Here is a 27465-nt window from a genome sequence, read left to right as displayed (position 1 = left end):
CTCACGGTTCCTGAGTTGGAGCCCCATGTCGGGCTCTGTGCTGACAGCTCAGAGCCTGGAGCCTACTTCGGATTCTTTGTCTCCCTCTCTCTCTGCCCCTTCCCTGCGCGCGTGCGCTCTCTCTCTCTCTCTCTCTCTCTCTCTCTCTCTCTCAAAAATAAACATTAAAAAAAACATTAAAAAAAAAGAGTGATCTGGGGATGCGAGTCAGGCAGTCCTTTTCATATTTGCTGCTTCAGGTTTGGTGAGATTTCCAGCAAATACAGTCCAACTAACTGCTTTATGTGAAGTTTAACCTCCTCTGTATTTCTTATCTGTTCCCTCCTGCCCTGCTTATTATTACTAGTCCATGTCTAAGCGATTGCTTTTTAGAAGAATGGATTTTGCTTAGCAAAGTAATCCGTACGCCTTAAAGGAAGACTATGTGATGTTTGGTGTGACTTACTCAAGTTTTTACAGTTTTGAGGTCTTTTGCATGATCCCAAGAACTCGGAAATAGCAGGGGTTGGCATTTTGGGCCGAGGGAGATATGTTAATTCTGTCAGGTGAAGCAGTGTACGAAGAATTAGATCATTTGCCCGTTGTAGGTAAAATTCCTTGTTGTTCCTTAAAGTACTAAATTAATAGTATATATAATCCTACCTTTAAATGTTACATAAGTAATATATGTTCAATACAAAAAATTTGGAAAATGTTTTTTATTAAAAAAAATCCAACAAGTTGCCAGTTCATCTCTACACCTTCCATCAAAAATAGCTGTCATTAAATTTTGTATCCTTCTCCTGCAATTTTGTATTGTTTTTCCACAATCCTTGGTTTGGATGCAGGGCTGTTAAGAAATGCAGCAGTTCCTTTAAGTTTGTGTCCTGTAAGCCAAGAACAGGTTTCCTTAAATATTTTTTGATCAACATTTTCCATATTAAATGGGTTGAAAATGAACCTTAGGAAAAAATATGGGACTGTGTATAGGTAACAGTAACATTCCCCACAGTTTTTAAGCTTGAGCTTTTTTGGACACTGAACGTTTATATTATTACAAAACACTTAAATCCTTGTGCAGAAATAGGAAATAGCATTTCTAATGTAGAAATTCAAAACAGGTTTTCATTATTACACAGGTATATTGGCTTTAATCAAGCTGATTCCTAGGTCTTAAATGAAGGTATCAGTAGGACTCTAATTCACAAATTGCCTGTTTTTAAGTATTTTCACCTTCGGTATGTGGAAGTCATTTAAGTTATCCTTATGAAAAGTTGCTTTGTCTTTTCATTTTTTTTTAACCTCTCCCCTTTCTCCTTCTGACAAATAAGCACCTGCTTCCGGATAGCTAACTGCTGCTGTTTATTTTCTGCTTCTGTGACAGCTAGCCGATGGCGGAGTCTCTTCTCTTCAAATGTCTCCCTGGCTTTTCCTTATAGTCCTGTTGCAAGACTCAGCCCTTATAGCAATGGCATTAATACTCCCAGCTTCTCTAAAACCTCAAATAAAGCAATACTAACACCTGAAAGAACAGGTAATATTTCAACTTCTTGACCAGCTGCTTGCTTTATCATTCAGTCACCAAAAACAGCTCACCTGTCCCCTCTTACTGAAAAGTTGAGGGTGATCTTGTGACACAGATTGTGTGCTGCACACTTACTTTGGGCACAGAGAAGGCTAGCCTTCCTTTGTGCTTGAGCACCATTGGTGTGCTCTCAAGTGTGTGCAACAGGCAGTTTTCCTGGTTAGCAAAACTATACGTATATGGCTAGATTTCTAAATGCCTAGTGTGCCTTTAAAATTAAATGTCGAACACAACTCAAGTGTTTTTATTATGACTCAGGAATGTAAACCTTGTATGTCTTAATTTTTAAAATTTTATTTTTTCTGGTAGCTTTTTATTAAGCCAGGGCTCCATAGGAAAAAAAAAAATAGCCACAGTAGCTTCTTATGAGATGAAATTCTCACCATTTCCTTCTTTGTCTCAGCATTGGCGTGATTCCATTCCTACAGTTTTTCTCCCTTTGGGGCCTTTCTTCCTTCATTCTTTTACCCAAGCCATTGCTTTTTTACTTTTGTGGGTGACTTCCCATCTCCTGGGAGTACTGTACCCTCTGTTGTTGAGATTTTATATATGCTTCTGTGTATATATGTGAGCCTTTTACATGTGATGTTCTTATTCATTCATAGCTCTATTTGTACCTGTTTGAAAAACGGACCAGATTATAGTTTAATCTTAAAATTTATAATCCGTTACTACTAGAGAGAAGCATATGTGATTATTAATCAAAAGTGAACATGGAACTAAGTATTCTATAATGTCTTCAGATATATACTTACCTAATGGGATGCAGATTTCAGCACTAGTGATATATATACATTTTAATGTGGTAAAACCATAATTCAATCTGCCCTCTTAACAGTTTTTTTGGTGTATAGTGCAGAGTGATTTTTTTTAATTGTGAAAATTGAACCTGAAAAAATATATGTGAATCATGAACATGTGAAGGACGTGCATATTATCTCGCCATTGAATGGTTACGTGTTGGTCACCCTTCAGTGGCATTATGAAAATAGGAAGAAAATTGCTGATTTGATACAGGAATTGCAAAGCATTATGTAAATATCAGTTCTTCAGACCAAATGATAAACCTGTTTCCTTTGTTTTTCAGGTTACACATCCAGGGGCTCCCCTCTCAGTCCCCAGTCCTCTATAGACAGTGAGCTGAGTACTTCAGAATTGGAAGATGATTCTATCTCTATGGGATATAAGTTACAGGATCTCACTGATGTCCAGATCATGGCTCGTCTCCAAGAAGAAAGTATGTTCTCTTTAAAGTAGGAAACTTCTTAAATTAGAGTCTTCTACTTGAAATGTGAGGGGATAGGGAGGCTTAGGCATTTCTCCCAAGGTAATGGGTAAGCATTAGATTCTTTTTCTCATGCCTACCCTACCGTGTAGATGGGCCAGTTAATGCCCCTCAGGCTTTCATGGGCATCATAAGTTGTTAGGACATACTCTGGTCAAAATACATGAATATAAAGACATCACTGGTACAGTTACTATGGAAACCGTTTGTCGGCTTCTTAAAAAACAAACAAACATGCAATTCCCATAGACCCCAGCAAGTTGCAGTCTTGGGCACCTGTCCTAGAACAGTGGAAATTTTTGTTCACATAAAAACTTATACATGAATGTTTGTAGCAGCTTTATTTGTAACAGCCCCAAACTGGAATGAACTCAGATGTCCTTCAAGAGGTGAATGGTTAATCAGGCTTCAGTGCTCCCATACCAGGGAGTACTACTCAGCAGTAAGAGGGAGTGGACTGTTGATGCAGGCAGCATCTTGGATGAATCTCCCAGGAATTCTGCTGAGTGAAAAAAGATCTCAAGAGATTTCATTCTGTGTAATTCCATTTATATAACATTTTGGAGTGAGAAAATTTTACAATTGATGAGGGTTAGAGACAGGGTGTGGGATCTCAGGAAGGAGGGGGACGTGGTTATAAAAGGGCAGCACAAGGGATTTTCGTGTTTTGTGGATTTTTGGAACTGTTTAGTATTTTGACACTGGTGGTGAATATTTGATCATACAGGTGATAACATTGTACGGAACTTAATACTTCCATATATATGAGTAAAACTGAAAATATCTAAACAAGTTGGGTTTGTATCACAATATCCTCGTTGTCATATTGTTTTATAATTTTGCAAAATGCTACCATTGGGGGACACTGGGCAAAGTGCACAAGGGATCTCTCGGTGTTCTTTCTTAGAACTGCGTGTGAGTCTATAGTTATCTTAATATAAACTCAATTAAAATCCATCGACAAGCTTCTCAGGATAAATATAAACATAGAAGAGATCATTAGCGGTGGGACAATGTATCAGTGGCTCTGCAGGAAAGTTAACAAATCTAGGAGTGAACTACCGCAAGGTATTAAAGGCACAATAAGATGTAGATCACAGAACTGGGCTAGGCTTGGTTTGGAGTTTTATCTTTTCAGGTCAACATAAGTAGAAACAGCCAAGTATCATTTCATTCAAGCACAACAACTTCCTGTTTTCAAAATTAGTCAAGGCTACTATGAGAAACATGGTAATGCTTATGGAGAGTTTGATAAGATCCATTCAGAGGGAGAAAGTGATTGTTTTATGTTGTTATTTAGGAATAGTAAAATAACAGTAACGCTTTATGAAAATATATGACTAGACAATTAATGTGAGTTTCAGAAGTTAGTCAGGGAGAGACTACTTTAAAAAAATTGTGGTATTGGGGCGCCTGGGTGGCGCAGTCGGTTGAGCGTCCGACTTCAGCCAGGTCACGATCTCGCGGTCCGTGAGTTCGAGCCCCGCATCAGGCTCTGGGCTGATGGCTCAGAGCCTGGAGCCTGTTTCCGATTCTGTGTCTCCCTCTCTCTCTGCCCCTCCCCCGTTCATGCTCTGTCTCTCTCTGTCCCAAAAATAAATAAACGTTGAAAAAAAAAAAAAAAAAATTGTGGTATTGACCGTGAGATGAAAGGAATAACTAGAAACTTCCAGTTTGACTATTTTTAGTTGGTTTTCATTTAGGATAACCCAAAACTATTGAAGAGTTGAAGTGTCTGTGTGCTTTGAAAAAGATAATATTAGTAACAAATAGAACAGAGAGGTGACCTTGTTAGAAAATATTTGTACCCCAGGTTTTGAACTTTGCTTGACTTTGAAAGCTGGGGTGGGGAGCAGGAGGAATACCCCCTGGACAGAGATTGGATTATTTGAATTGTCTAACTTATAACATACTGTTTGTAATGATGATGAACAGCTTTTCCTGAGTATCTCTCCAGATTTCTTAAGGGATCATTTGGGGAAATTGACAGACACTGATTGATGAACTGTAGCAGTGTATTTCTTCTTCATTGGAATTGGGGCAATTTTTTTGCACAACAGGATAGTCTAATCTTAGACATCTGTTTGGTAGGTAAATGTATCTGTTTTCTTGGGACGTAACAAACTATGAACAAGATAGTGGCCTTCATTTGAATTATTTGACAGAAATTTTTTTCTGATGCTTAACTGCAACTTAATTTTTGCTGGATTGAGATGTCTCATGAGGTGATACTGTTTCTTGTTCTGTCATAGGTCTCAGGCAAGATTATGCGTCCACTTCAGCATCTGTGTCCAGACATAGTTCCAGTGTGTCACTGAATTCAGGAAAAAAAGGGACATGTAGTGATCAAGAATATGATCGATTCAGTCTGGAGGACGAGGAAGAATTTGACCATTTGCCACCACCTCAGCCTCGTCTTCCAAGGTGTTCGCCTTTCCAAAGAGGAATTCCCCATTCACAGACTTTCTCCAGCATTCGGGATTGTAGGAGGAGCCCCAGTTCCCAGTATTTTCCTTCAAATAATTACCAGCAGCAACAGTATTATTCACCTCAAGCCCAAACTCCAGATCAGCAACCAAATAGGACCAATGGAGGTAGGTTATATGTGTCCTTTGGTATTTAGTGTGCTTTGATCTTTCATATAGGGCCAAGAAATGGTTTTAATGTCAGTATAAATAATTGCTAAATGTTTCCCAGATTTATTAAGTATATCTTCAAGAACTTACCAGTATGGTCTGAGTTGAAATCTAAAATTGACCAGTTTCTGATCACGTGTCCCAGACTGACAGATGTACAGCTTCAAGAAAACCACCACGATGTGGCCAGCACAGGATGAGTCATGCATATGGGGCATCTTTATGTGGTTGCTAGTTCAGAGGCAGGACGGGCAGGTGGTGCTGGCTGAGTTCACAGTGGAGCTCCATGGAGCCCATCGCACTGAGCGGTGTCTCCTTTCCTCTCCCGCCACCTCAGTCCCGCACTGCCTGCTCCTGTCATGCGGTAATGGATGGGAAGCATGGATGGTGATGCTTGTGCACATCCCGATTTAGGACAAGTTTGGATGTGTCTTTCCCTCTGACATCTAGAAGTAAGATCTGTGTACCAGGAGGGATACGGAGGCTGATATTTGGCGTGGTAACAGGAAGTTGATCTGCCCCAGCGTCACTGTCGACGTGGTGGGTCAGAGTATGTGTCATTCTCTTGTGTGTTTTTTTCCTTTCTCCATATTCACTGTTAGTCTTACTTCCCCAATCCAGGAGGTACGGTCCTTGACCTCCAACAGACTAGGGAGAACAATCATGTAATATTCTAAGCCTGCTATGATTTTGTACCAATGACCGGTCAGATTTTACATGCAAATCCTGTATAATATGGAGAAATAAACCGTATTTATAATTACAGCTCTTAGTTATTACATAGCACCATTTCTCAAAGCTGGGCCGAGGAGTGGTGAAGCAGCCTATTTAAAAGGACTGCAGGGCCAAATACAAATTGTATTCATGATCACCTGTTACCATGTTTTTTGTTTTTACCTTCTCTTCTTCTGTACTTGTATCATTCGTGCTAATTGAGAGATCTTTGAAACTATTGAACATTTCAGTCATAATTTCTCTTCTAGTATTTCTAGATATCAAATTTAAAAGGAAAAAAAGTGGCAGCTGAGGCATGTCGTAGTAACTAATTTATTAATGCTCATAATGCCAGAAAAGCGGTGTATTCCATGTGCGTCATGAAAGTCTGCCTCGCTTTGAAATCGAGGAAAAGGACGCCTCGAGTTGTTGCTCTGATGGTTGTCAGGTGTCTTAAAACATCATATCCTAGTTGCCTGGCAGACGCTGGCCCCGCTGCTTGCTCCGTGTTGCCAGCGGATTGTTGTCTTCCCTTAGAAGAGGGGTTTCACCTTACACCGAGCACCACGATGAAAAGGATCGGTTTCCCTGGACCTGCGCTGTGATGACTCCCATAAGGAAAGCAGAGGCACCCCACAGCTTAGCGTCCAACAGTGGCAGTTTCATTTTTCCTAAAAGGCCTGGGCTCCATGCGCAAAGGAAAATCGAATACGACCACGGTTTTCTGGACTGGACTTGTGGCCGATTAACTTGGGGGTTGAGAGTGCAGGCTCTGGAGTCCAGTCTTGTCCCACCACTTCCGTCTTTCACAGGTCCCTTGGGTCTCCATACATGTTCCTTTCTTTGGCTATTAAAATGTGGGCAAATAATACCTCTTTCTCGGAAAACTTAGGTATAATTTCACATCAAATCATCTGGTACACACTCTTCCAACCTAAGGAACAAATGAAATAATGACCCTTGCACTGCCTGGATGAAAAGTGCTGGGAAAGTAAATAACGACTGACTGTCTCCCCTCCCACCCTCATTTTAAAAAAATGTGACTCAGATAACTGACCCTTCATTTGTTACCATGGAATATCAGTTGAACAAAATTGTGAAATAAGAGTGGCAGCTTTGAAACTAGGCCATCATATTTTTTCTAAATTCCTAAAATAATATGGATAGGAGAGAATAAATTAGCGATCCATTTAAAATGACTAAAGGGGCACCTGGGTGGCTAAGCCGGTTAAGTGTCCAACTCTTGGCTTCGGCTCAGGTCATGACCTCTTGGCTTGGTGCTTTCAAGCCCCGCATCTGGCTCTGTGTTGTCAGCGAGGGGCAGCTTGGGATTCTCCCTCCCTCCCTCCCTCCCTCCCTCCCTCTCTGCTCCTCCCCCACTCATGCTATCTCTGTCTCTCTCAAATCAACTTTAAAAACTAAATAAAAATGACTAACAAGAAGTCACCAGTGCATATTTATGTTTATTGCTTTCGTTGCTCCAGCGCTGCCTAGGTTCAGAAAAGAGGGCTCTTAAAATTTGTGGGATCAGGGTGCCTGGGTGGCTCAGTCGGTTGAGCGTCATGAGACTTCGGCTGAGGTCATGATCTTGTAGTTGTGAGTTCGAGCCCTGCATCAGGCTGTGTGCTGACAGCTCAGAGCCTGGAGCCTACTTCAGATTTTGTGTCTCCCTCTCTCTCTGCCCCTCCCTCGCTCATGCTCTGTCCTCTCTCTCAAGAATAAATAAAACATTAAAAAAAAATTTAAAAAACAGTTATGGGACTATTTACAGGGGTTATAAAATTAAAAGCATATTTGGAATAGTTTTCCAGATGTGAACAATGACTAACTCTTGTAGGAACTTTTTAGGGTATGGCAGGGGTTGTCTGTGGCATGAGGTTAGCACTGTTAGCCCCGGGCCCTCCCTTGTACCCTGTACTGATTGGAAGGCTAGATCTGATTGGTGGGTAACCACATGTCCCCTTTATTTCTGAATACTCTTGAGTCTTTGTTTCCTAGAGTGGTAACTCTTGCTGCTGCTTGAGAAATAATAACATGAGAAGACTCCCTTGAATTCTTTCCTCTGTCTGTTCCTCCAGCTTTCCCTGCTGCACCTCAGTCCTTGAGTGCAAATTGCTGATTTCTTGTGAAGATAGAAATAGAATGTTATTTTTGATTCCTTGAACACTAAAGCATATATGGTCATTAATGTGATCCACATTATTTGACAGGAAGAGTGTACCTCATTTCCAGATGGTCCCTGACATCGCTTGTAGATGGGAGCTTCACCCAGAGGAGAAGTGTTCTAGATATTGACACTCGGAAGCGTTTACTTTTAAGAGCGTATTTCAGATTTAAAGCTTTGTGAGACTGACTCGCTGCTTACAGGAATAAAGATTGGTTTCTAAAAACAGATACATCTAGATTAATAGAGATTAAAAACACGACAACCACATCTAATGTGTGAACCTTGACTGATCGTGGTTTAGGGGGAAATGCTTATGAAGGACATTCTTGATGGGAAAATTTTGTATGTGGATTATTAAAACCTATTGTTAATTTGTTTACATGGAATGAAAGTATTGTGATTGTACAGAATTTTCTTATTCTTTGGCCCTACCTAAGATTTCAAAGTGCCCGGGTACCTTTAGGTTTAAAATTTAAAAGAAATTGTGGCAGTGGGAAGGTCATAGTGACTAATTTATTATTGAAGCTCAAAATACCAGGAAGAAAATGTATTCCATGTGCTTAATGGAAGTCATGACATCATATTAAAACTGAGGGAGAAGGCATTAGTGTTCACATGTCCAGAGATCTGCAGCTTTTATGTGGCTTCACAGCAAACAATTATGTATATATGTGGAGATGAATTAATTATGGCAAAATGAAAACAACTAGCATATCTAGGTGGAAAACATGCAGATACGACACTGCTTTTCAACACTTCTGTATATATGAAAACTTTTTCAACTTTTTAAGATTTATTTATTTTTGAGAGACACAGAGCAAGTGAGTTGGAGAGGGGCAGAACGAGAGAGATAGAATCCCAAGCAGACTCCTCACTGTCAGCGCGGAGCCCAATGCGGGGCTCGAACTCACGAACCGTGAGATCATGACCTGAGCAGAAACCAAGAGTCGGACGCTTAACCAACTGAGCCACCCAGATGCCGCTATGAACACTTTTATAGTAAATAGTTTGGAAACTTAGAAATGTAGAAACTCAATTCATATTCTAAATGGTAGCATAGAATTCTTTCCTTGTGCTCCCTGCAGCTTAAATATATATAGTCAAAGTAATTTAGTCTTGCATTAATAGAAGCTCGCGGGGCGCCTGGGTGGCGCAGTCGGTTAAGCGTCCGACTTCAGCCAGGTCACGATCTCGCGGTCCGTGAGTTCGAGCCCCGCGTCGGGCTCTGGGCTGATGGCTCAGAGCTTGGAGCCTGTTTCCGATTCTGTGTCTCCTTCTCTCTCTGCCCCTCCCCCGTTCATGCTCTGTTTCTCTCTGTCCCACAAATAAATAAACGTTGAAAAAAAAAATTTAAAAAAAAAAAAAAAAAAAAAAAATAGAAGCTCGCTTTTCATCCAGTTAGTGTGATGTTCAAAAGATCTGGATGTAGACTCTAAGACCAGTCCCTTCTCCCTTATTTCTCCTACCACACACCGTCCGCCAACATACACATAAATAACGTGTGCTGAATGTATTAAATGCCTGCTGCCTGGGGTTAGGAACTTTAACAAGAATTTAGGAATATGAAACCTATGGTTGTGCAAAATAGGCCTCAAGGAGATATTGAGGACAATGGTCAAGAAAACTAACAGTCAGTGGCAGTATTTGAGCATTATTAACTCTAGAAATACGTACCGGGAATAAGGATGTGTTGTGGGAGTGGAAATACCTCCGCTAGGAGATCTACAGAAAAAGTTAGCGAGGTCGACATAATCTTCTTTTTGGTCTCCTCATAGCGCTCTTTACACTTTCTTATTTTACTTTCTTATGCTTATTATGTAAGTATACTTATTATACTTGTTTGCTTTTCTGTCTTTTCCCTAGACTCCCGCCAAGAGGCAAAAATTGCTGGGCAGGGCTCCAGTGACTGGGTAGAAGTAATGTGAAACAAGCAGTGCAAAGGAGGGGGGAGAAGATGAGTTTGGTTTTGTCCTTGGACACATTTTGGATTAGTGTTCAAGTATATCATTTGTTTTCCAATTTAGCTTGAAAGAAAGTGACCACAAACTTGAGTGCCCTGGTATGTGTCTGTTGGTGTTTTAGGGCATATACCAATAAAAATAAAAATATCTTGGAGAGTAGGGGGTGCATGAACACGCATGAGATAGTACCATGGTTTGTAGTCCCGCAGAGTTGCGAATGTTTCAAATGTTATTTTTCTATATAATTTGTTCCATTTGGGAAAAATAAGATTTAACGTTAAATTTTAGATTTTCTCTTTAGGATGGATAATGGAAACAAGATTGAGAAGACCTGGTTTAGACTATAAACTCAGAGTCAGGGACTGGACCTGTGGTACAGTGTGGTCCCCCCGGCATCTTCTGGGGTGCCTGGCATTTAGTATATACGTGGTAAATTCCTGTGCCCTTTTTCACTCAGTCACTCCACAGAGTGGGGAAGGGTGGCCCAGTGGAGGGACAGTCCAGTCTGTGACTGGAGTACGTCACAGATGCAAGAGTGTGGAGCACTGGGCAACTTCCTTCATCCACTGCATGGGAGACTAGGCAGAGGGGTGGGAGTAGCAGGAGGTAAGGCTGGAGAAGGATGCGGGGCCAAAACCTCGGAGGGTCTCATGCAGGCCATGCCCAGTGGCTTGGGCTTTCGGATGAAGGTGGCAGCGTGATTGGAAGGCTTTAAGAGGGTGACTGGGTATGTGCTTGTGCTCTTGGGAGACTAGAGCAGGCTGTGTGGGAGAGGAGGCCGAGGAACCGGGTAGGGGGCGTGGGGACCAATTAGGAGGATTTTGTAAAAATGTGAGTGATGAACAATGAGGTCCGAACCAGATGTAGTGGATGATACATTAACTATTAGGCAGAACTGACAGGACGTGGGAGCGGGGGGGTATAGAAGGGAGGTGCGTCTGAGGAGATGGCCGCAATTTCCGGATTAGAGGACTTGCTGGGCAGGGAGGGTGCAGCCAGCTGGTCTGAGTAAGTGTGGAAGGTGCCGTGTGTGAAGGGGAGGAAGAAGTGAATCCGATTTTGTACTTGAATGGTTTTGGCTTAGCGTTCAAATATATCTTTTGTTTTCTGAGCTTGAGCGACCTGTTAGGGGAACTTCAGTTTAGGGACAGTGTGTCTTGTGGTCCTGTGCTGAATTCACAGCTCAGCAGCACGGGGATCTGTGGGCGACTCTCTGCTGCCCTCTTGTGGCAGCATGTGTGCTCAGCCAGGACAATGAAATGGAAGCGTTCTCTTTTCAGGTCTCAAGAGGTTTAGTGGCTTACTCATAGTTAAAACTTTCCAGAAGTTAATGTAGTCATGTTGGTGTGATGAGTGGGTATCTCAGAACATGTCAAGTTAGGATTTTAATAATTTTTTTCCCCATTTTTCTATGCTAGCAAGAGATACAGTAGGTGTTAGTTTGGTTCTTTTTTTTTTTTTAATTACTATGCAATAATTTCTAGTGTCTTTTAAAACTAAGTGGCTGTTAAGATTATTCTCTAACGTCACTTTGATACAAATTTATCCATTTGTATACAAATAGCTAATTGATTAGCTAATTCCTACTTATTTTTATAGAAAACATTTTTTTATTTTTTATTTTTTTAATTTTTTTTTTTAACGTTTATTTATTTTTGAGACAGAGAGAGACAGAGCATGAACGGGGGAGGGTCAGAGAGAGGGAGACACAGAATCTGAAACAGGCTCCAGGCTCTGAGCCATCAGCCCAGAGCCCGACGCAGGGCTCGAACTCACGGACTGCGAGATCATGACCTGAGCCAAAGTCAGACGCTTAACCGACGGAGCCACCCAGGCGCCCCAGAACACATTTTTTTTAAACAGTTGCTTGGTAGAGCCTTTCTTGGAGATACTAAGTGTGTTTTCTATACAGAAGGTTAATTCTATGGTAGCTTGTTATAGTTCATAACACACATAATTTTTATGTTATTGAGTATAATATTTATATTTATTTTTGAAAGCTCCTATTTTAACTGGCATAAACTTATGATTTTCGACTGAAATTCTTTTCTAGACAAGCTCCGAAGAAGTATGCCTAATCTAGCTCGGATGCCAAGTACAACTGCTGTTAGTAGCAATGCAAGTTCTCCAGTCGCCGTGAGAAACAGTCAGAGTTTTGACTCAAGTTTGCATGGAGCTGGGAACGGGATTTCAAGAATACAGTCTTGCAGTAAGTGTGACAATTTGTAATTCGTTAGTAATTTTTAGTTGTAATACAGTTAGAAAACTATCTTACTATTTCATTTTTTTTTTTCTTTTGCGAACATGGCAGGAAACTTTTCTCCTTGTGACTTTTTAACTTCACCATTACAATTGAGTGGTATTTTCATCAGTGCATATGTTATCAATTAATAATTAGTAAATTATGTTTAATCCTCTAAACCCAAGGATAGCAGTAGAGGCACTACACGATGATTAATTTGTTTGCTTGTCGTATGAACGAAAATAACCTCTTTCCTTGCAGATCTGCTGCTTTCTAGCTATCTCTGCTTGATCCCTTTTCTCTGAAGAAAGCATATTTGTTCAGTCTTGCTCTTACCTCTGTGTTGTTTTTCACCTTAGTGTTATCTTAGCTTTGTTCCTCTCAAAATGAAGTTATATTTTAGCGTGCAAAGTAGTACTTACCTGCTCCCTTTCAGCTTACCACACAGTCTGTCATTCATTCTCTGGATGTTTTACCCAGCAGTGAGCCATGCAATGAGTGTGAAATCTTGTATTCATATGTTTTTATTTTGTGTGGGGATGTGGTGGTTCCAGGGCCCCCCTCCCATTCCCGCTCGTGCTGTTTACGTGAGTAGTTGGGGTTAAGTCCGACACTGATCCCTGGGAGGCAGACTCACGGTCACAGTCCCAGTGTTGGTACCCAAACGTGTAGGAGGCCTGACGGATGTTCAGAGTGTGCTGGCCAAGTCATCAACCAGGGTGGTCTGAAGCCCTTCTACCTCAGATCCATTTTGGGGGTTCATGTGGCATTTGCCCCACATGAGACGGTTTTTCATTTCTTATTGTCTTAGTTACTAAAGACAAATTGACAACATTTACCGTGCACAAGGAACTGTGCTAACTGGTTTATAGCTATTGTCTTACTTGGTTCTGCTAACAACCCTGTGAGGTCGTTTCTGTCCTCGTTCCCATTTTGCATTTTGAGAAAACAGATAAAGGAACAGTTTGCACAAGGCCATGCAGGTGAAGGAATAGAGGCAGAAGCTTGTTCTGATCACCCCAGAGTTTACGCTGATCTTTCCCTTCTTTATGCAGCTTGTTGCTGTTTACCTTTGTCCTACAGCCCAGACACATACCCTTTGAAAAGGCTCTGTTGATGACCCTAACAGACTTCCCCATAAACCCCCAAAACATATCTAGAATGGATTAGATTTTTGGTGCTTACTTTTTTCAGTGTGTCATATTTTATGGTCTTTATCTTCCATACTAGATTATCAGCTTAGCTGATTTTCTGTGCCTAGCACCTGGCACGCTGCCTGGTATATAATGAGTTCGCAGTAAACGTTTGAATGAATGAGTAGACGAATGCCATAGGGCTGTATCAGATTAGGGCTTAATCTGTTAATATTGGAATTAATGGCTTGTGTAAAGACACGGAAGACGACCTGTGAAATTTGTTAATGGTGGGAAACAGAGCTACTAATTTCATGTCAGGCAGCTAGGACAATAGGCCAGATGAGATCATGATGAAATTTAACTGAGATTAGTACACAGTTCTATACTTGAGTACAAGAGTTGATCGTATTAGTGTAGACTAGGAAAATACAGGGTTGTTGTTTTTTTTAATGTTTATTTTTGAGAGAGCGCGTGAGTGGGGCAGGGGCAGGGGCAGAGAAAGCGGGGACAGAGGATCTGAAGCGGGCTCTGTGTTGACAGACCGTACCGAGCCCGATGGTAGGGCTCAAACTCCTGAACCATGAGATCATGGCCTGAGGTGAAGTTGATGCTCAACTGACTAAGCCACTCAGTCACTATATTATAGTTTTTATAGTAGCAAATGTAGTAATGATTAGGAATTTTTGTTAACTCTGACTCTGTGTGGCTTAATAGTGTGATTCGAGTGCCAGAAGAACATATGTAGCCCAAAATGGAATGCACACAACAAAGAATGGCCAGTTATGGTCGAAGTGCTCAAAAAATTATGGGAATATAGAGCATAGAAAACAACTTGAAGTTCCCAGCGACCAAGTCAGTGACAGTTGAAGCCACAGAAAAAAATAATTGTGAAGGATTATAACCAACAGAATAACCACAGGTCCATATGTAATGGACTAAATACATAAATTGAGAAGGGAAAATTCTTTACAGGAGAATTCCAATTCATCAATGTAAAAAAATAAGGTAGAAAAATCGGTGTTTGAAAGTCAAACATAATAATAAGAGAAGAAAAATCCTTTAGAGCACTGATGTGCAATATGTCGGTCATATGCTTCTTTCAAATCTTAGGATTCTGTTCTCATTTACTTTTTTTTTTTAATTTTTTTTTTAACATTTATTTACTTTTGAGACAGAGAGAGACAGAGCATGAACGGGGGAGGGTCAGAGAGAGAGAGGGAGACACAGAATCTGAAACAGGCTCCAGGCTCTGAGCTGTCAGCACAGAACCCGACGTGGGGCTCGAACTCACAAGCCATGAGATCATGACCTGAGCCGAAGTCTGACGCTTAACCGACTGAGCCACCCAGGCGCCCCGTCATTTACTTTCATTTGTAAGCATTCTAAGTGATTATTCTTTATACGTTCTAAGTTTATACCCTGACGATTCCTAGTTCTGGACCATTTTACTTTGGAAAACACAGAGGTAAGATAATGTTGGAAAGACAGCATGATACAGAAGGAAGAACACAGGATTTGCAGTAAAACAATCTGAGTTTGGGTCTTAATCATATGCTCTTGGATAAGTTATATGTCCATTCTGATTCTTATTTGTAAAATTAGGATTATGTCTGTTTAACTCTCATCATTTTTTCTTCTTTTAAAATACTCAAGGGGTTGTCTGTTTTGTTTGTGTATTAGGAGAGTTCATAGGATGATTTTCCTGAGTAACTTGTGTAATTTCATTTCAAATGATATTGATTGGGATGTCATTGAGTCTGTAGATAAATTTTAGGAGAATTGGTATCTTCATAATATTCTTCTATTTCATTAGTATGGAACATCTCTTCATTTAGGTCTTCCTCACGTCTCTCAGGCTAAGTGTTCATGGCTTTCTGAAACGAAGTTTTAATGCATCATAGTGAAATTTATTCTTAAGTGTTTTTTCAAACTGTAGTTTCTACTTTGCTGATGTTTAGAAATAGTTGATTTTTGCATTTGATGTTGTATTCAGTGACTTTGTTTAACTTCATTTATCGTGATGATGGTAGAATTCAGAATATATCTTATATAATGAGCACATATGAACACTGACACACATATTCTAGAAGGTTCACAAATCCCAAACTGGAATAACCCAGCCTTTCATCACTAGGCAGACAGATTGTGACATTCATACAATTGAGTACTGCATAGCGGGGCAAACATGGCTGAATGTCAAAAACATGATGTTGAGTGAAAGAAGCCAGAGGACATACTGTATAATTCCATTTATTTGAAGTTCAGGGTAGGAATAACCCATCTGTGGTGATAAAGTGAGAATAACTGTTACTGTTGTGGGAAGAGGCATGTGAGCCTTCTGGGGTGCAGATCACTTCCATGGCCTGGAGTGACTGGTGGTGACACAAGTGTGTTCACTTTGAAAATTGAGTACTAGACTTAAGATTTATGCACTTTATGTATGTTTTTCAAAAGAAATTGAGGCAAATTCACATACTGAATTTTTAAATTTAGGCTTTTTTTTTTCCGAGCTGTTTTAGGCTTACACCGAAATTAGACGTACAGAGCTCCCATACATCCCTGCACATCCCCTCCTTTCCTGGTTTTCTGCTAACATCTGGCATTAGTATGGTACATTCATTATACCTGATGAGCCAATATATTGACATATTCATTGTCAAAAGCTTACCTAACTAAGGAATGGTAGAATTGGTGGGAAAGGAACTTAGAGATTGTCAACCAACAGAAATTTTACTGTGTCACAAAAACTTGGTTGGATCAAAACTATAGCAGAATCTTGCATAGAACCTTTTTTTTTTTTTTTTTTTTTTTTTTTAATTTGAGTTTATTGAGAGAGAGAGAAAGCACACACGAGAACAGGCAGAGTGAGAATCCCAAGCAGGCTTTGCACCATCAGTGCAAAGCCTGATGTGGGGCTCAAACTCACAAACTGAGATCATGACTTGATCTGAAATTGAGTTGGACACTTAATTGACTGAGCCATGCAGGTACTTTGAATTGAGCGTGATGAATATGTGTCATCAGCATTCCTGTGTATAGATTTCACCTCAGATGCACTTAACATGAAACTGATTTTTTAAGGAAATCATTCAATAGGCATTAAATAAAACCATGGATTTTTTTTTGTTTTTCTCCCTTTCTGTTTTTATTTCAAAAAGATACTGTATAAGAAATGATACTGTATATTTTATGGTTAAGTTCAAAATCAGTTAAACTGTTTTAGAAAATGGTGCATCCATGTTTAACTGAATTGCAAATATTAGGCAGCAAAGGCTAGAATAGTTTGTAAAAACAGGCAGAGTTGTATGTGTAAGTTTTCATTAAATCTGTGATTCAGTTTTTTCCCCTTGGAGAAAAGGACTCTACAGTTTAAACTTTCTGCCAAACAGTTCATTGTTTCACATGAAATGGTACGCACCGTTGGGCGTGTAAGTATATTGATGAAATTTTTAAGAGTTCTTACCCAGAGAGTTCCCTTCATTTTACAGATTTTGCTGTTATCAAGATAATATCACTTGGTGAGTGGTTACTAAGTGTCGGGTGCCATTGTAAGGCTGTATGTGGATTAACTCATTTACTCTTCCCACCAACTCTAGGAGATAAGATAGGTAAATGTCATTATGATATTATTCAATCTGTAATAAGCTGTTTGGACCTACTGAGGCCAATAGGTACACCTGCCTTTGTGTCACAGCTGTTAATTGTCCCCTTGTTTTGTTTTCGTGAAACCATCCCCAGAGCACCCATCAAGAAAATCTTCATATCTTCCAAGCAAAGAAACTGTCCCGTGAGAACTCAGGGATGATTCCATTTGTTAAAGGAAAGGAAGTCGGTGTTAGATCTGGCTTTTGAATATAGTTAGGTGCCCAGAAATGTTGCTGATTGACAGGATAGGAGACTGTTGTCAAGAGCGAGAATTTTCGAGTGCTAAATGTGGTCTGGAACCCGTATTTCATTTATTTCTCTTTATATTCCCTTTCAGACCCTATTTGTTGTGGATGTAAGGCGCGTTTCCTCAGTTGGACAGCAGTACAGGTTTTCCCTCACATCTCTGTCGTCTCCTCTTCTAGTTCCATCCCCGGGACAGCTTCAGCACAGAATCCACAGCGTGGGCCATTTCCCAGTGTCCGTCCGACAGCCTCTGAAAGCCACAGCCTACGTGAGCCCCACCGTTCAAGGCAGCAGCAGCATGCCTGTATCCAACGGCCTGCAGTTATATTCCAGCACGGGGATCCCCGCGCCAAACAAAGCTGCGGCTTCTGGGATAATGGGCCGCAGTGCTCTTCCGAGACCTTCACTGGCAATAAATGGGAGTAACCTGCCTCGAAGCAAAATTGCACAGCCTGTTAGAAGGTAGGAACCTTTGTTCATTTGTCTCCATCACCTCTTTCGCAGTTTGAAATCGGAGACTGCTGGGGAACCATCCTCACTCTTCCTGTCTCTGACGTGCTGCCCTTTATGGCCTGATGTGTGGCCTCCTTCCTCTGGAAAGTGATGGGGTTGGGAGGGGTGGTCCCTTGCGTGGTCAGGTCTTCCCTTCCTCCCTCATCACTTCACTCCTGACGCCTTATTGGCTTTTGTTTTAATTTACCAGGTAAGCTCCATCTCCAGAGCTTTTGTGTATTTTCCTTTCTTCAGCTTCTTTGTACAGCCTGTCCCCACCCCCGCCCGACCATAGGACTTCACCCACATGAACGCTGTCCACAAGTGCAACTCCACTGACCGTTGGAACTCCTCTTTCTTACCCTCCTTCTCCATTTTCCCCCCAGAGCCTGTATCCTCAGCTGAGGGACTGTAGATTCTACCTCTTCATTAGTTTGTGGTCTGTCCCCTCTAGAACATAAATTGCGTGGGGTGGGGGGGAAAGGAGTGTTCACTACTCTAAATCCCCAATGCCAAGAACTATGTCTAGCACAGGATAGAACTGCAAATACTTCTGAAGCAATAATTTATCAAAATAAGCAAATCTCCGGCACATGCACACCCTTGCCCACACTCATGCTTTCAAAAGCACCTTAGTGATGCTAAGCCGGGGTTAGCTTATGTTGGTAAGTGTAGTATGGTCCAGGTAGGATTTTTTTATTCTTTGAAATTCCAGATTAGTTGCAAGGCACATATTAGACAAGCTCATGGTCACGATGTACCCTTCTTGAACTGGAGATCGTGGAGTCATCAGCAGGATTCCATGGGTCAACAGGATTCCACGGAGGTGGGTTGAGGATAATTTGGAAGATGAGACTGTGGAGGCAGTAACCACAGACAGCTTCCCCAAGAAGTTAGGCTGTTGAGGAGAGGGCCGGACCATAGTGACAGGATGAAAAGGGATGCGCCAGTAAGCAGTTTTTCCTTCTTTGTTGTCAGGACGTGTAAGTAGTCTTTATTTTTCAATTAGAAGTGTTAGTTTCTGACTTTTTGATCTGAGCCCCTATCAAAAAAACACGTGCAAGTAAACAAAAGTGAATGCCAGAATCCTACTACCCAGCTAGGAAGCGTTTCGTTGCAAACTTCATAAATTCTGGCTTATTCTGCCCCGGTAAGTGCAGATCTGTGTTTACCGTCACATTTGACGTATACAGGCTATTGTGCCACCTCCAAACTAAGCCTCTGTGAAGGTTGTCACTGCCAGACTATAGGAGAGGTTTCCCCAGAGTTAGGCAGAAACTGGGTAGGATTCATTTTAGGTTCTTTGCCAGTGTGATAGGCAGATCCTGATCTGGAAGGTGGAAAATTTCTTCTTGGTAATTTGCTATCTGCATTCAAGGAAGCAACTTTATTTTTAGACAGAGTTTATCTTTTTCTCTCTGATTTTAAGCTATTCTTTATCCTCAGTGGACATTGGTCGTTTTTCACTTCTGTTGCAACTCCTGCACCCACAGCACACATGGCAGTGTGCCGCGAACGGGGTTTCCAGCCGGGGAGCACGGTGCGAAGGTCGGGTGCGTGAAACCCAGGGTGCGCTTGGGAAGGTGCTAGTGAGTTGTCCCTGGTGGGGTGGAGAACGGATGAGAGCGAGCGCTGGGACTCCTGGCGGCATTAACGGTCTGTTTCCTTGTCTCGTCCCTTCAGTTTCCTTCAGCCTCCAAAGCCTCTGTCTTCACTCAGCACGCTGAGGGATGGAAACTGGAGAGACGGTTGCTACTGACGCTGTCTCGCGTACCCTTGAAGAATGGGAAAGACGTGGAAATGAGGGTTGAGTTACCTAGCTGGCTAGGTAACCGTGAACGTCGGGATATTCTTTCCCTTTTGCATTTTAACATATTTACTGCATTGTTTTCCAATGGACCAAGCGCCAGAGACTAATTATTGCACTTAATATTTGCCTGAGATAATACTGCAACGTTCTCAAATCCACGGTTGCAGTATTGTGACACTTAGATCTAGGAAGTTTTTGTAGAACTGCTATGTACCTGAATACTTTTTGAGAGAATTGAGATGTATCAATAATGCTTTCTTTGCCATGAGTTTTTTAAAGTAACTTGTTCTATTTACTTACGTGTTCTAAACATCTTCCCGTTACATGTTCTGTATTTTAATACATTGCATATTTACAACTAGGTTCTATAATTTATGCTTTGAAATTTACTTTTTTATAGTTTACAGGAATTTTATTTTTTGTGCCTATTTCTTTTTACACCTATGTGAACCACTATGGAACAACTTAAATTTTGTGCCATAAAAATATTTTTGTGGTAAGGTACTATTTTTTTAGCTCTAGGGATATATCAGCAAAAATCCACCATACAATTTGAAAGACCTAATTTTATGTTGAATGAGCACAACATAAGCTGAAGCATTGCAAGGAGGTAGCCAGACAGCAGTTAGATGGTCTTGTCTTTTTCATTGTTAATTTATTGTCCTACGTGGGTTTCAGATTTATAAAGGCATCACAGGCTCATTGCACTTAATACCTGCAATGTTTGCTACTGTACCACAATTGATTTTCAATACTTTATTACAGAGGATGAGAAACTGTAATGTTTTATTAACAATGCTTCTGGAAATGAATGCATTTTAAAGCAAATAAATCTTTTTGATAGACCTTTTACAAAACCCATTTGCACTAATGAATGCTTTCTTATGGTATATGACTTAATATTTGTTACTGTGTACATTGCTCTTTTGGAATGTTCCGAAATAAAGACTATTTCAGCAATACCAGGTCACGCATGAATGTGCAGCATAAGCAGTATAAATACCATTTCTGTGTTTCACGATAATTGTGAAAGCAGTCATTGTCGCTGTGTATCTCGCACACAGCATTTAGATCTGAGGCAGGTAGGCAGAATACTTACACTTGTGAAAATTATTCCTCTAGAATGCTCCTGATAAGAAATGGGAGGTTTTGGGTCTCAGGCCATCAAAATTCAAGTAGCCTCTGGCCCAGAAATACATATATGGATGAACGCTGTCCACAGAGATTAATATTTTACAGGGGTTGAATTTGAAATACTGTCTCAGTATCAGCAAAATCTTATTATACACTATATCTGGTAGGCGTTGGAAAACTTTTCACCTCAAGGTACTAGGGAAAGTTTAGGCAAAGGTTTTAATGGTAAGTTTTAAAATAGAAACTTCTATATAATCCCATCTAGAATGGCATTTAATTAACCTGCAAGGTAAATGAAACGTGAGCTAGTGGAGGGGAGATACCAAAGTGGGGGGGAGTTATGTTTCTTGAGCACTCCTTTGGTGAGGAAAACTGTTCTAGAGACTTCACGTTCGTTTGTCTATCCCAGATCACCTACTGTTCTTACAAGATAAAGATCCGAGCCCCAGATAGCACATTAACCTCATATAAACATCTAGCTCCTAGTGAAGCTGACTTACAAATCCGGGTTTAGCTGATCTCAAAAATCTGTTTTACCGCTGTGCTCTTTCTATGAGCAGATATCGTTAATACATCTTTAAAAAATGGGTTCATATTCTGAGGAAATTAAAGGATTAAATCATTTGTAGGACAAATATATCTATTCAAAAAAGTCTGTTTAGCCCTTGGGATAAAAAAGATCTCCACGTCTTGGACCTCACATTCTAGCTGGTGGGAGAAACAGTAAACAGTAAGTGAATCACATGATTGGTCCATACTGGTCTGGGAGGGAAAAGAAGTGCTCAAGGAGGTGCGGTCAAAGCAAGAGAAAACAGAGATAGGAAGAGATCACGCTATTAAATGTCATCTGGACAAATCTCATTAAGAGGAAGAAGGAGAATTGGTCCTAAAGTTCCTTCACAGCCTTTCCCCTGGACTTCCACAGAACACAGGGCGGTATCCATCTCAATGGATGCCCTAGGGTCGTGGTTCTCAGTGTGGTCCCCACATCAGCTCTTGGGAACTTATGAGAAATGCAGATTCTCAAGCCCCTCCCCGGACCTGTTGGGACAGCCCTCAAGTTGATTTGCCGAACCTCCTCCGAGAAAGACTTGCTTGGAAGGAGGGAACCGCCTATGCAAAGGTTTAGGAAGAGCAAGGCCAATGTGGCTGCAAGCAGACAGGACAAAGAGGAAAGTAGTAGAGATCAGGGCAAGATCATGTAGGGCTTTGTGGCCTGCAATGAGGAGTTTCATTTTACTTTGGAATGGGAGCTGTGCATAGTTGTGAGCCACAGAGTTCATGATCTGCCTTATGTGTAAATATGCTACCCTGGCATTTGGTGGGAATAGACGAACCTACTTCAGTAATCCAAGCAAGAGAGAAGGAATTGAACCAGGAGGATCACAGCGGAGGTGGTAAAAATGGTCAGCTTTGGAATATGTTCTAAAAGTACAGCCATCGTGATTCTTTATGGATTGGACATACTCTGTTCAGAAATGAAAACAAGCATTTAGGGCTGGCAATCAGATGGATGGAGTCTCTCTGGTAGAAATGGGGAAGGCCATGGGGAAGTACGCGTGAAAGCCATGGTTCCGGCTGAGATCACCAGAGTGAGTTTAGATAAGAGGACTAAGGACAGACAGCTGGCCACATGTGCTTCTAGCTTATGGGAGTTCCTTGTACTGGGTAAAGACATCCTGAGAGCTTAGTTTTCAAACATGGAAGGGAGCTATGGTGTTGGTTTCACACAGAACCTAGCATGACTTCTATTTATAATAGCTATCACAGTCTAACGAGTTACCACAAAACTTAGTGACCTAAGAGAGTATCTCACAGTTTCTGTGTGTCTGGAATCTAGCCACAGCCTAGCTCAGTCTTCTGGCTTAGGGTCTCTACCATGGCTGCAGTGTGTCAGCTAGGGCTGCAGTCATGGGGAGACTTGCCTTGGAAAGAATCAGCTTCCATGCTTGCTGACGGGGTTGTTGGCAGGGTTCATTTCTTTGTGTGCCATTGACCAGAAGCTGTCCTCAGTTTCTTCCACATGGAATTCTCCTTGGGCAGCTTACAACACAGTGCTTGCTTCCTCTGAACAAACAAGTGATAGGTGCGAGAAAGTGCACCAGAAATATGGAAATTAGCCTTATAACTTGAAGCGATATCCCTTCCCTTTGCCATAGTCTATTCATTGGAAGAAGTCACTAAGTCCAGCCCTCATTCAAGGTGAGGGAATATCACAAGAATGTTAATACCTGGAGACAAGGATCTTACAAGCTGTCTGCAAAATACTGCCATCAACTTTACTAGATGATGTCAATCTCATTTACAAAATGATTGTCACACTGTACCTATTTGCCATCATTATGAGAATTCCTGTTACTATATACCCTTATTGTTATAATGTCTTTAACTTTCTAACCTATGGGCATGTAGTAGTGTCTCATGATTTCAATTTGCATTTCCTTTGTTGCTAGTTGAGATCGAATACTTTTTCATTTGTTATGTTGAACATTGGCATATCTTTCATGGATTCCTTTTCAGGTCTCTTGCCCATTTTTCTGTTGGGGTTTTCTGACTGGTTTGTAGTTCTTTATAAAGCCTGGTCTAAGCCTTTTGTCAGTTATATGTGTTACATCTTCACATTGTGTAGCTTACTTTTTAATTCTCTTGATGGTGTATTTTTATAGACTTAAGTATAGTACCACGTATCATTCCTTTAAGATTAGTCATTTTATAGCTGATTTAAAGAGTATTTTCCTACCCTGGAATCATGATTATATTCTGTATTCCCAAAGCTTTATTATTTTGCTTTCCACCTATAATTTTTTATTGTCCATGTGGTTGTCTAGTTCTAATAACACTGAAAACTTCATCCTTACCTTAGTTTTTCTTTGTCAAAAAGCAGATGCCTTTGTGTGTATCTATTTCAACTATCTAGTCTTGCACCAGAACCATATTGTTTTAAACGCTGTAGCCTTACAATAAGTTTCGCTGAATAGCAAAGCAATCTTGTGTCTTATTTTCCCTTAAGAATGTCTTGGTTGTTCTTGTCCCTTTAAGCTTTGTTCAAAAATATATATAGACATTCAGTCAGTGACATTCCAGAAAAAAAAAAAAAATCCTGTTGGAATTTTGATTAGAATTGCATTGAACTTAGTTTGGGAGAAATTGATTCTTTACAATATTGAGTCTTACAATCCATGGACATAGTCTGCGTCTTTTATTGATCGAGGTATTCCTTAATCTCTCAATTAAAATGTGCAGTTTCCCCCATGGAACACTTGTATACTTTTTGTCAGTTGAGTTTCTGGATAGTTGGTATTTTTATGCAATTGTAAGGGATATTTTTTAAAATTTCATTTCCGAGGTTTTGCATGTTTTATTCAACTTTACATTTATATCAGTTATATTAATTTATGTTTGGAGGCTTTACTTCACAGTTAAATGTGTGAATGTTTCATTTCTTACTTTCCTGTCCTAACTTCTTTCTTTTTCTTGACTATGATCTTCAATGCTGTATTAAATATAAAGGAGAATATTTTTCTCTTTGCTAATATCAAAAAGAAAGCCTTTCTATTTACCATTAACTTTCAAATTTGCTAAGAGAATTTTTAATTGTTAAGAGTGAATTTGAACAACCTTTATGTCTATTAAAATATCTTAGTCTTAATATGCCAACTTTATGACGGATTTTTTAATATTGAATCAACTTTGAATTATTGACATAAATCCAATTTGGGACATTTTATTCTTTTAAAAGGTGGATTTGATTTACTAACGGTTAGGGGTTTTGCTCAGTATTTTGAATACGATTGATCTGTATTAGGTTTTGGAATTACGATAATGTTAGACTCATAAAATGCATTGGGAAGTACTTTATGTTCTGTCTGGATGAGCTTGTGTAATACTGGCATTACTTCTCTCTTATTTTTTTAAACATTTTTAATTTTTATTTATTTTTGAGAGAGAGGGAGACACAGAATCCGAAGCAGCCTCCAGGCTCTGAGGTGTCAGCACAGAGACTAATGTGGGGCTCGAACTCACGAGCCATGAGATCATGGCCTGAGTCAACATCAGATGCTTAACTGACTGAGCCATCCAGGCGCCCCTTATTTCTCTTACTTTTAAAACAGGTGATATGGCTCAGTGGTGAAGCCATTGTGGCCTGGAACCCAGGTCTGTTTTAGAAACCTGGCATTGTGTCTACTTACTGTACTTCCCCAAGCATTATGAGAAAACCCACCTCAGTGGTGGACATCTATATACCCCTCATAGTTCTAATTTTGCTTCATGTCTTTTGAGGGCATAGGACTTGGTGAATATATATTTAGGTATTATTAGAACATTAAACAGGTTCACTCTGTTATTGGAACTATTCTTATTTTTTTAAGGTCTCAAAATCTATTTTTCTGATATTAAGTAGCTATATCAGCTTTGTTTTAGTGTTTGTAGGATATAGATTTTTAAACCTTTACTGCCAAACTTCTATCCTTTTTATGTGAGAAAGCATATAGTTCAGTTTTTAACCTAGTATGAAAATCTTTGCCCTTCTGCCCGAGTATTTAAGCCATTAGTATAGAAAATTCCTGACATATTTGAATATAAACGTACCACCTTCTCATGAGCCGTTTGTTACGTGTTGCTTTTCTCTCGTATTAGTTTGAAAAGTATACCCTAATGCTCTTTTGCCGTCTGTAGTGGTTCCCCAAGGAATTACAATTTTCATTGTAACCTATCAAAGAATATTCAGCTTAACATTTCCCATCCTCCTAGGCAAAACAAGGACATCCTTACATCTAATCTAGTGTCCTACTAGACATTAGCCTCCTGACACCTAATCTCTGTATACGCAATTTAAGTCTCAGCCAGGGATTGGGGAAGGAAGATCACATATAGATTTAGGGGCTCTCCGAAATTCAGAGACAACAGAGTCAGCCATGTAAACAGTGCAACACCGTATGATTAAAAAATATTTAGAGAAAGTGATGGGACCAAGGGAATGATCAGGAGGTGAAGTTGCAAGTTTCCCCGGCAGGGTTTGTATTTCATCTTAAACCAGGCCCCGAGTTTACTTGCCCAACAGATAGTTATTGACTAGTATTTGTCAGCTTTGTGCCACATGCCGAGGGTATCACAGTCAATAAATCAGGTATGGTCCCTGCCTTCGTGGAAGTTACACTGTTGATTCATTTGAGGGTAAAATCAAAATACTATGTCCTACCTATATAGAATAAGGGGTTAGAAGAGGAGGACAAGGATGATTTACCTAAAGGGGGTGCTTCAGAAAGGCCTGAGAAGAGGGTATTTAAGCTGAGGATTTATAGGATTAATCAAATGAGAAGGAGAAAGATTATTTTAGAGATGGGGGAGAATTTGGAGTGTAAAAAAAGCAAAAGGAGGCTGATGGGGCTGGACCTTAAGGTGCTAGCGACAGGACTGGCCACATGAATTTGGGGTCCAGTACAAAATGAAAATGTAGGGGAGCTTGGGTGGCTCAGTCGGTTGAGCATGTGACTTCAGCTCGGGTCATGATCTGGGGGTTCATGGGTTTGATCCCCCTGTCAGGCTCTGTGCTGACAACTTGGAGCCTGGAGCCTGCTTCAGATCCTGTGTCTCCCCCTGTCTCTCTGCCACTCCTCCGCTCATGCTCTGTCTCTCTCTCAAAAGTAAAAATAAACGTTAAAAAATTAAAATTAAAATGTAAAATGGATATCGAAGACACTAAGAATTTTAGGATGGCGACAGCAGAACACGAAGCCAATCAAAGGGCCCCTCGGAGCACAGGGCTACATGCCCCTATGCAGGTCGCAGGACCTGGAGCCAGCCCTGGCTGGAGGGAGAGTGGGGAGAGCTGAGTTGGGAGAAGAGATGGGCATGATCCTGTAGAACCACGGATGGACTGTGAATTGTATTTGAAGTTCAGTGGGAAACTGTGTAACACTGACATCGTGCTGTTCCTGTGGGCTAGACCCTCTGCTGCTACATTCTTTAGTTTTTCCTAATTTAATCCTCACACAACCTTACTGTTCTAAAATCTGTGGGATTGATGGAGGTGATGGAGGACATGAAGCAATCACCACGTTTGCAAGATTTCATTAGTGACACTTCCCGAGAGGAAGGGGCGGTCATGCCACTCAGGGCCATGTGAGAAGTATCAGGCTTTGTTCAGGGGGCAGAAGCAAGAGCGAGGGGAAAGCATAGGCTGGAGACTTTATTGGGGCTCCTGTGGGGAAAGCAGAGTAAACATTTTAGGATGGGCTCGTTTGACTAATGCCAGTGGGTTCAGGGCTGGAGAGGTGGTTTCTGGTTGCCCAGTAGTTGGCCCTGGGATGATTCAGGGCAGGAGAAATTTGGTTTGGTGTATGAGAATTGCTGAAGAAAGTGGGTGGGCAGCATCAGATCAGCAGGTCTGCAAAGGTAAGCTTACAGGAGAGAGGTCAGCACCTTGATAGTT

The 27465-nt window shown here is 40.8% G+C and overlaps 1 protein-coding gene across 2 annotated transcripts in view; it reads left to right on the top strand.

Annotated features, from left to right (window-relative positions):
• The window catches only part of SLAIN1 (SLAIN family member 1), a 62288-nt gene extending 41428 nt beyond the window's left edge, over nt 1–20860 (top strand). The window contains exons 3-8 of one of the 2 annotated variants that reach the window (XM_086709829.1): nt 1364–1513; nt 2652–2801; nt 5102–5443; nt 12381–12536; nt 17776–18058; nt 19772–20860. In XM_086709829.1, the coding sequence (XP_086565955.1) occupies nt 1364–1513; nt 2652–2801; nt 5102–5443; nt 12381–12536; nt 17776–18058; nt 19772–19847 (1157 nt within the window). In that variant the 3' untranslated portion in view covers nt 19848–20860. The remainder of the gene's footprint in view (nt 1–1363; nt 1514–2651; nt 2802–5101; nt 5444–12380; nt 12537–17775; nt 18059–19771) is intronic. The other variant, XM_086709838.1, reaches the window with a different exon arrangement.
• Nucleotides 20861–27465: the final 6605 nt, after the last annotated feature.

Source organism: Puma concolor, chromosome A1 (genome assembly GCF_028749965.1).
Source record: "Puma concolor isolate L17-30 chromosome A1, mPumCon1.1.hap2, whole genome shotgun sequence".
Taxonomy (NCBI): Eukaryota; Metazoa; Chordata; class Mammalia; order Carnivora; family Felidae; genus Puma; species Puma concolor.
Note: the sequence above shows the minus strand (reverse complement) of the source record. Positions and strands in the feature narration are given on the sequence as shown.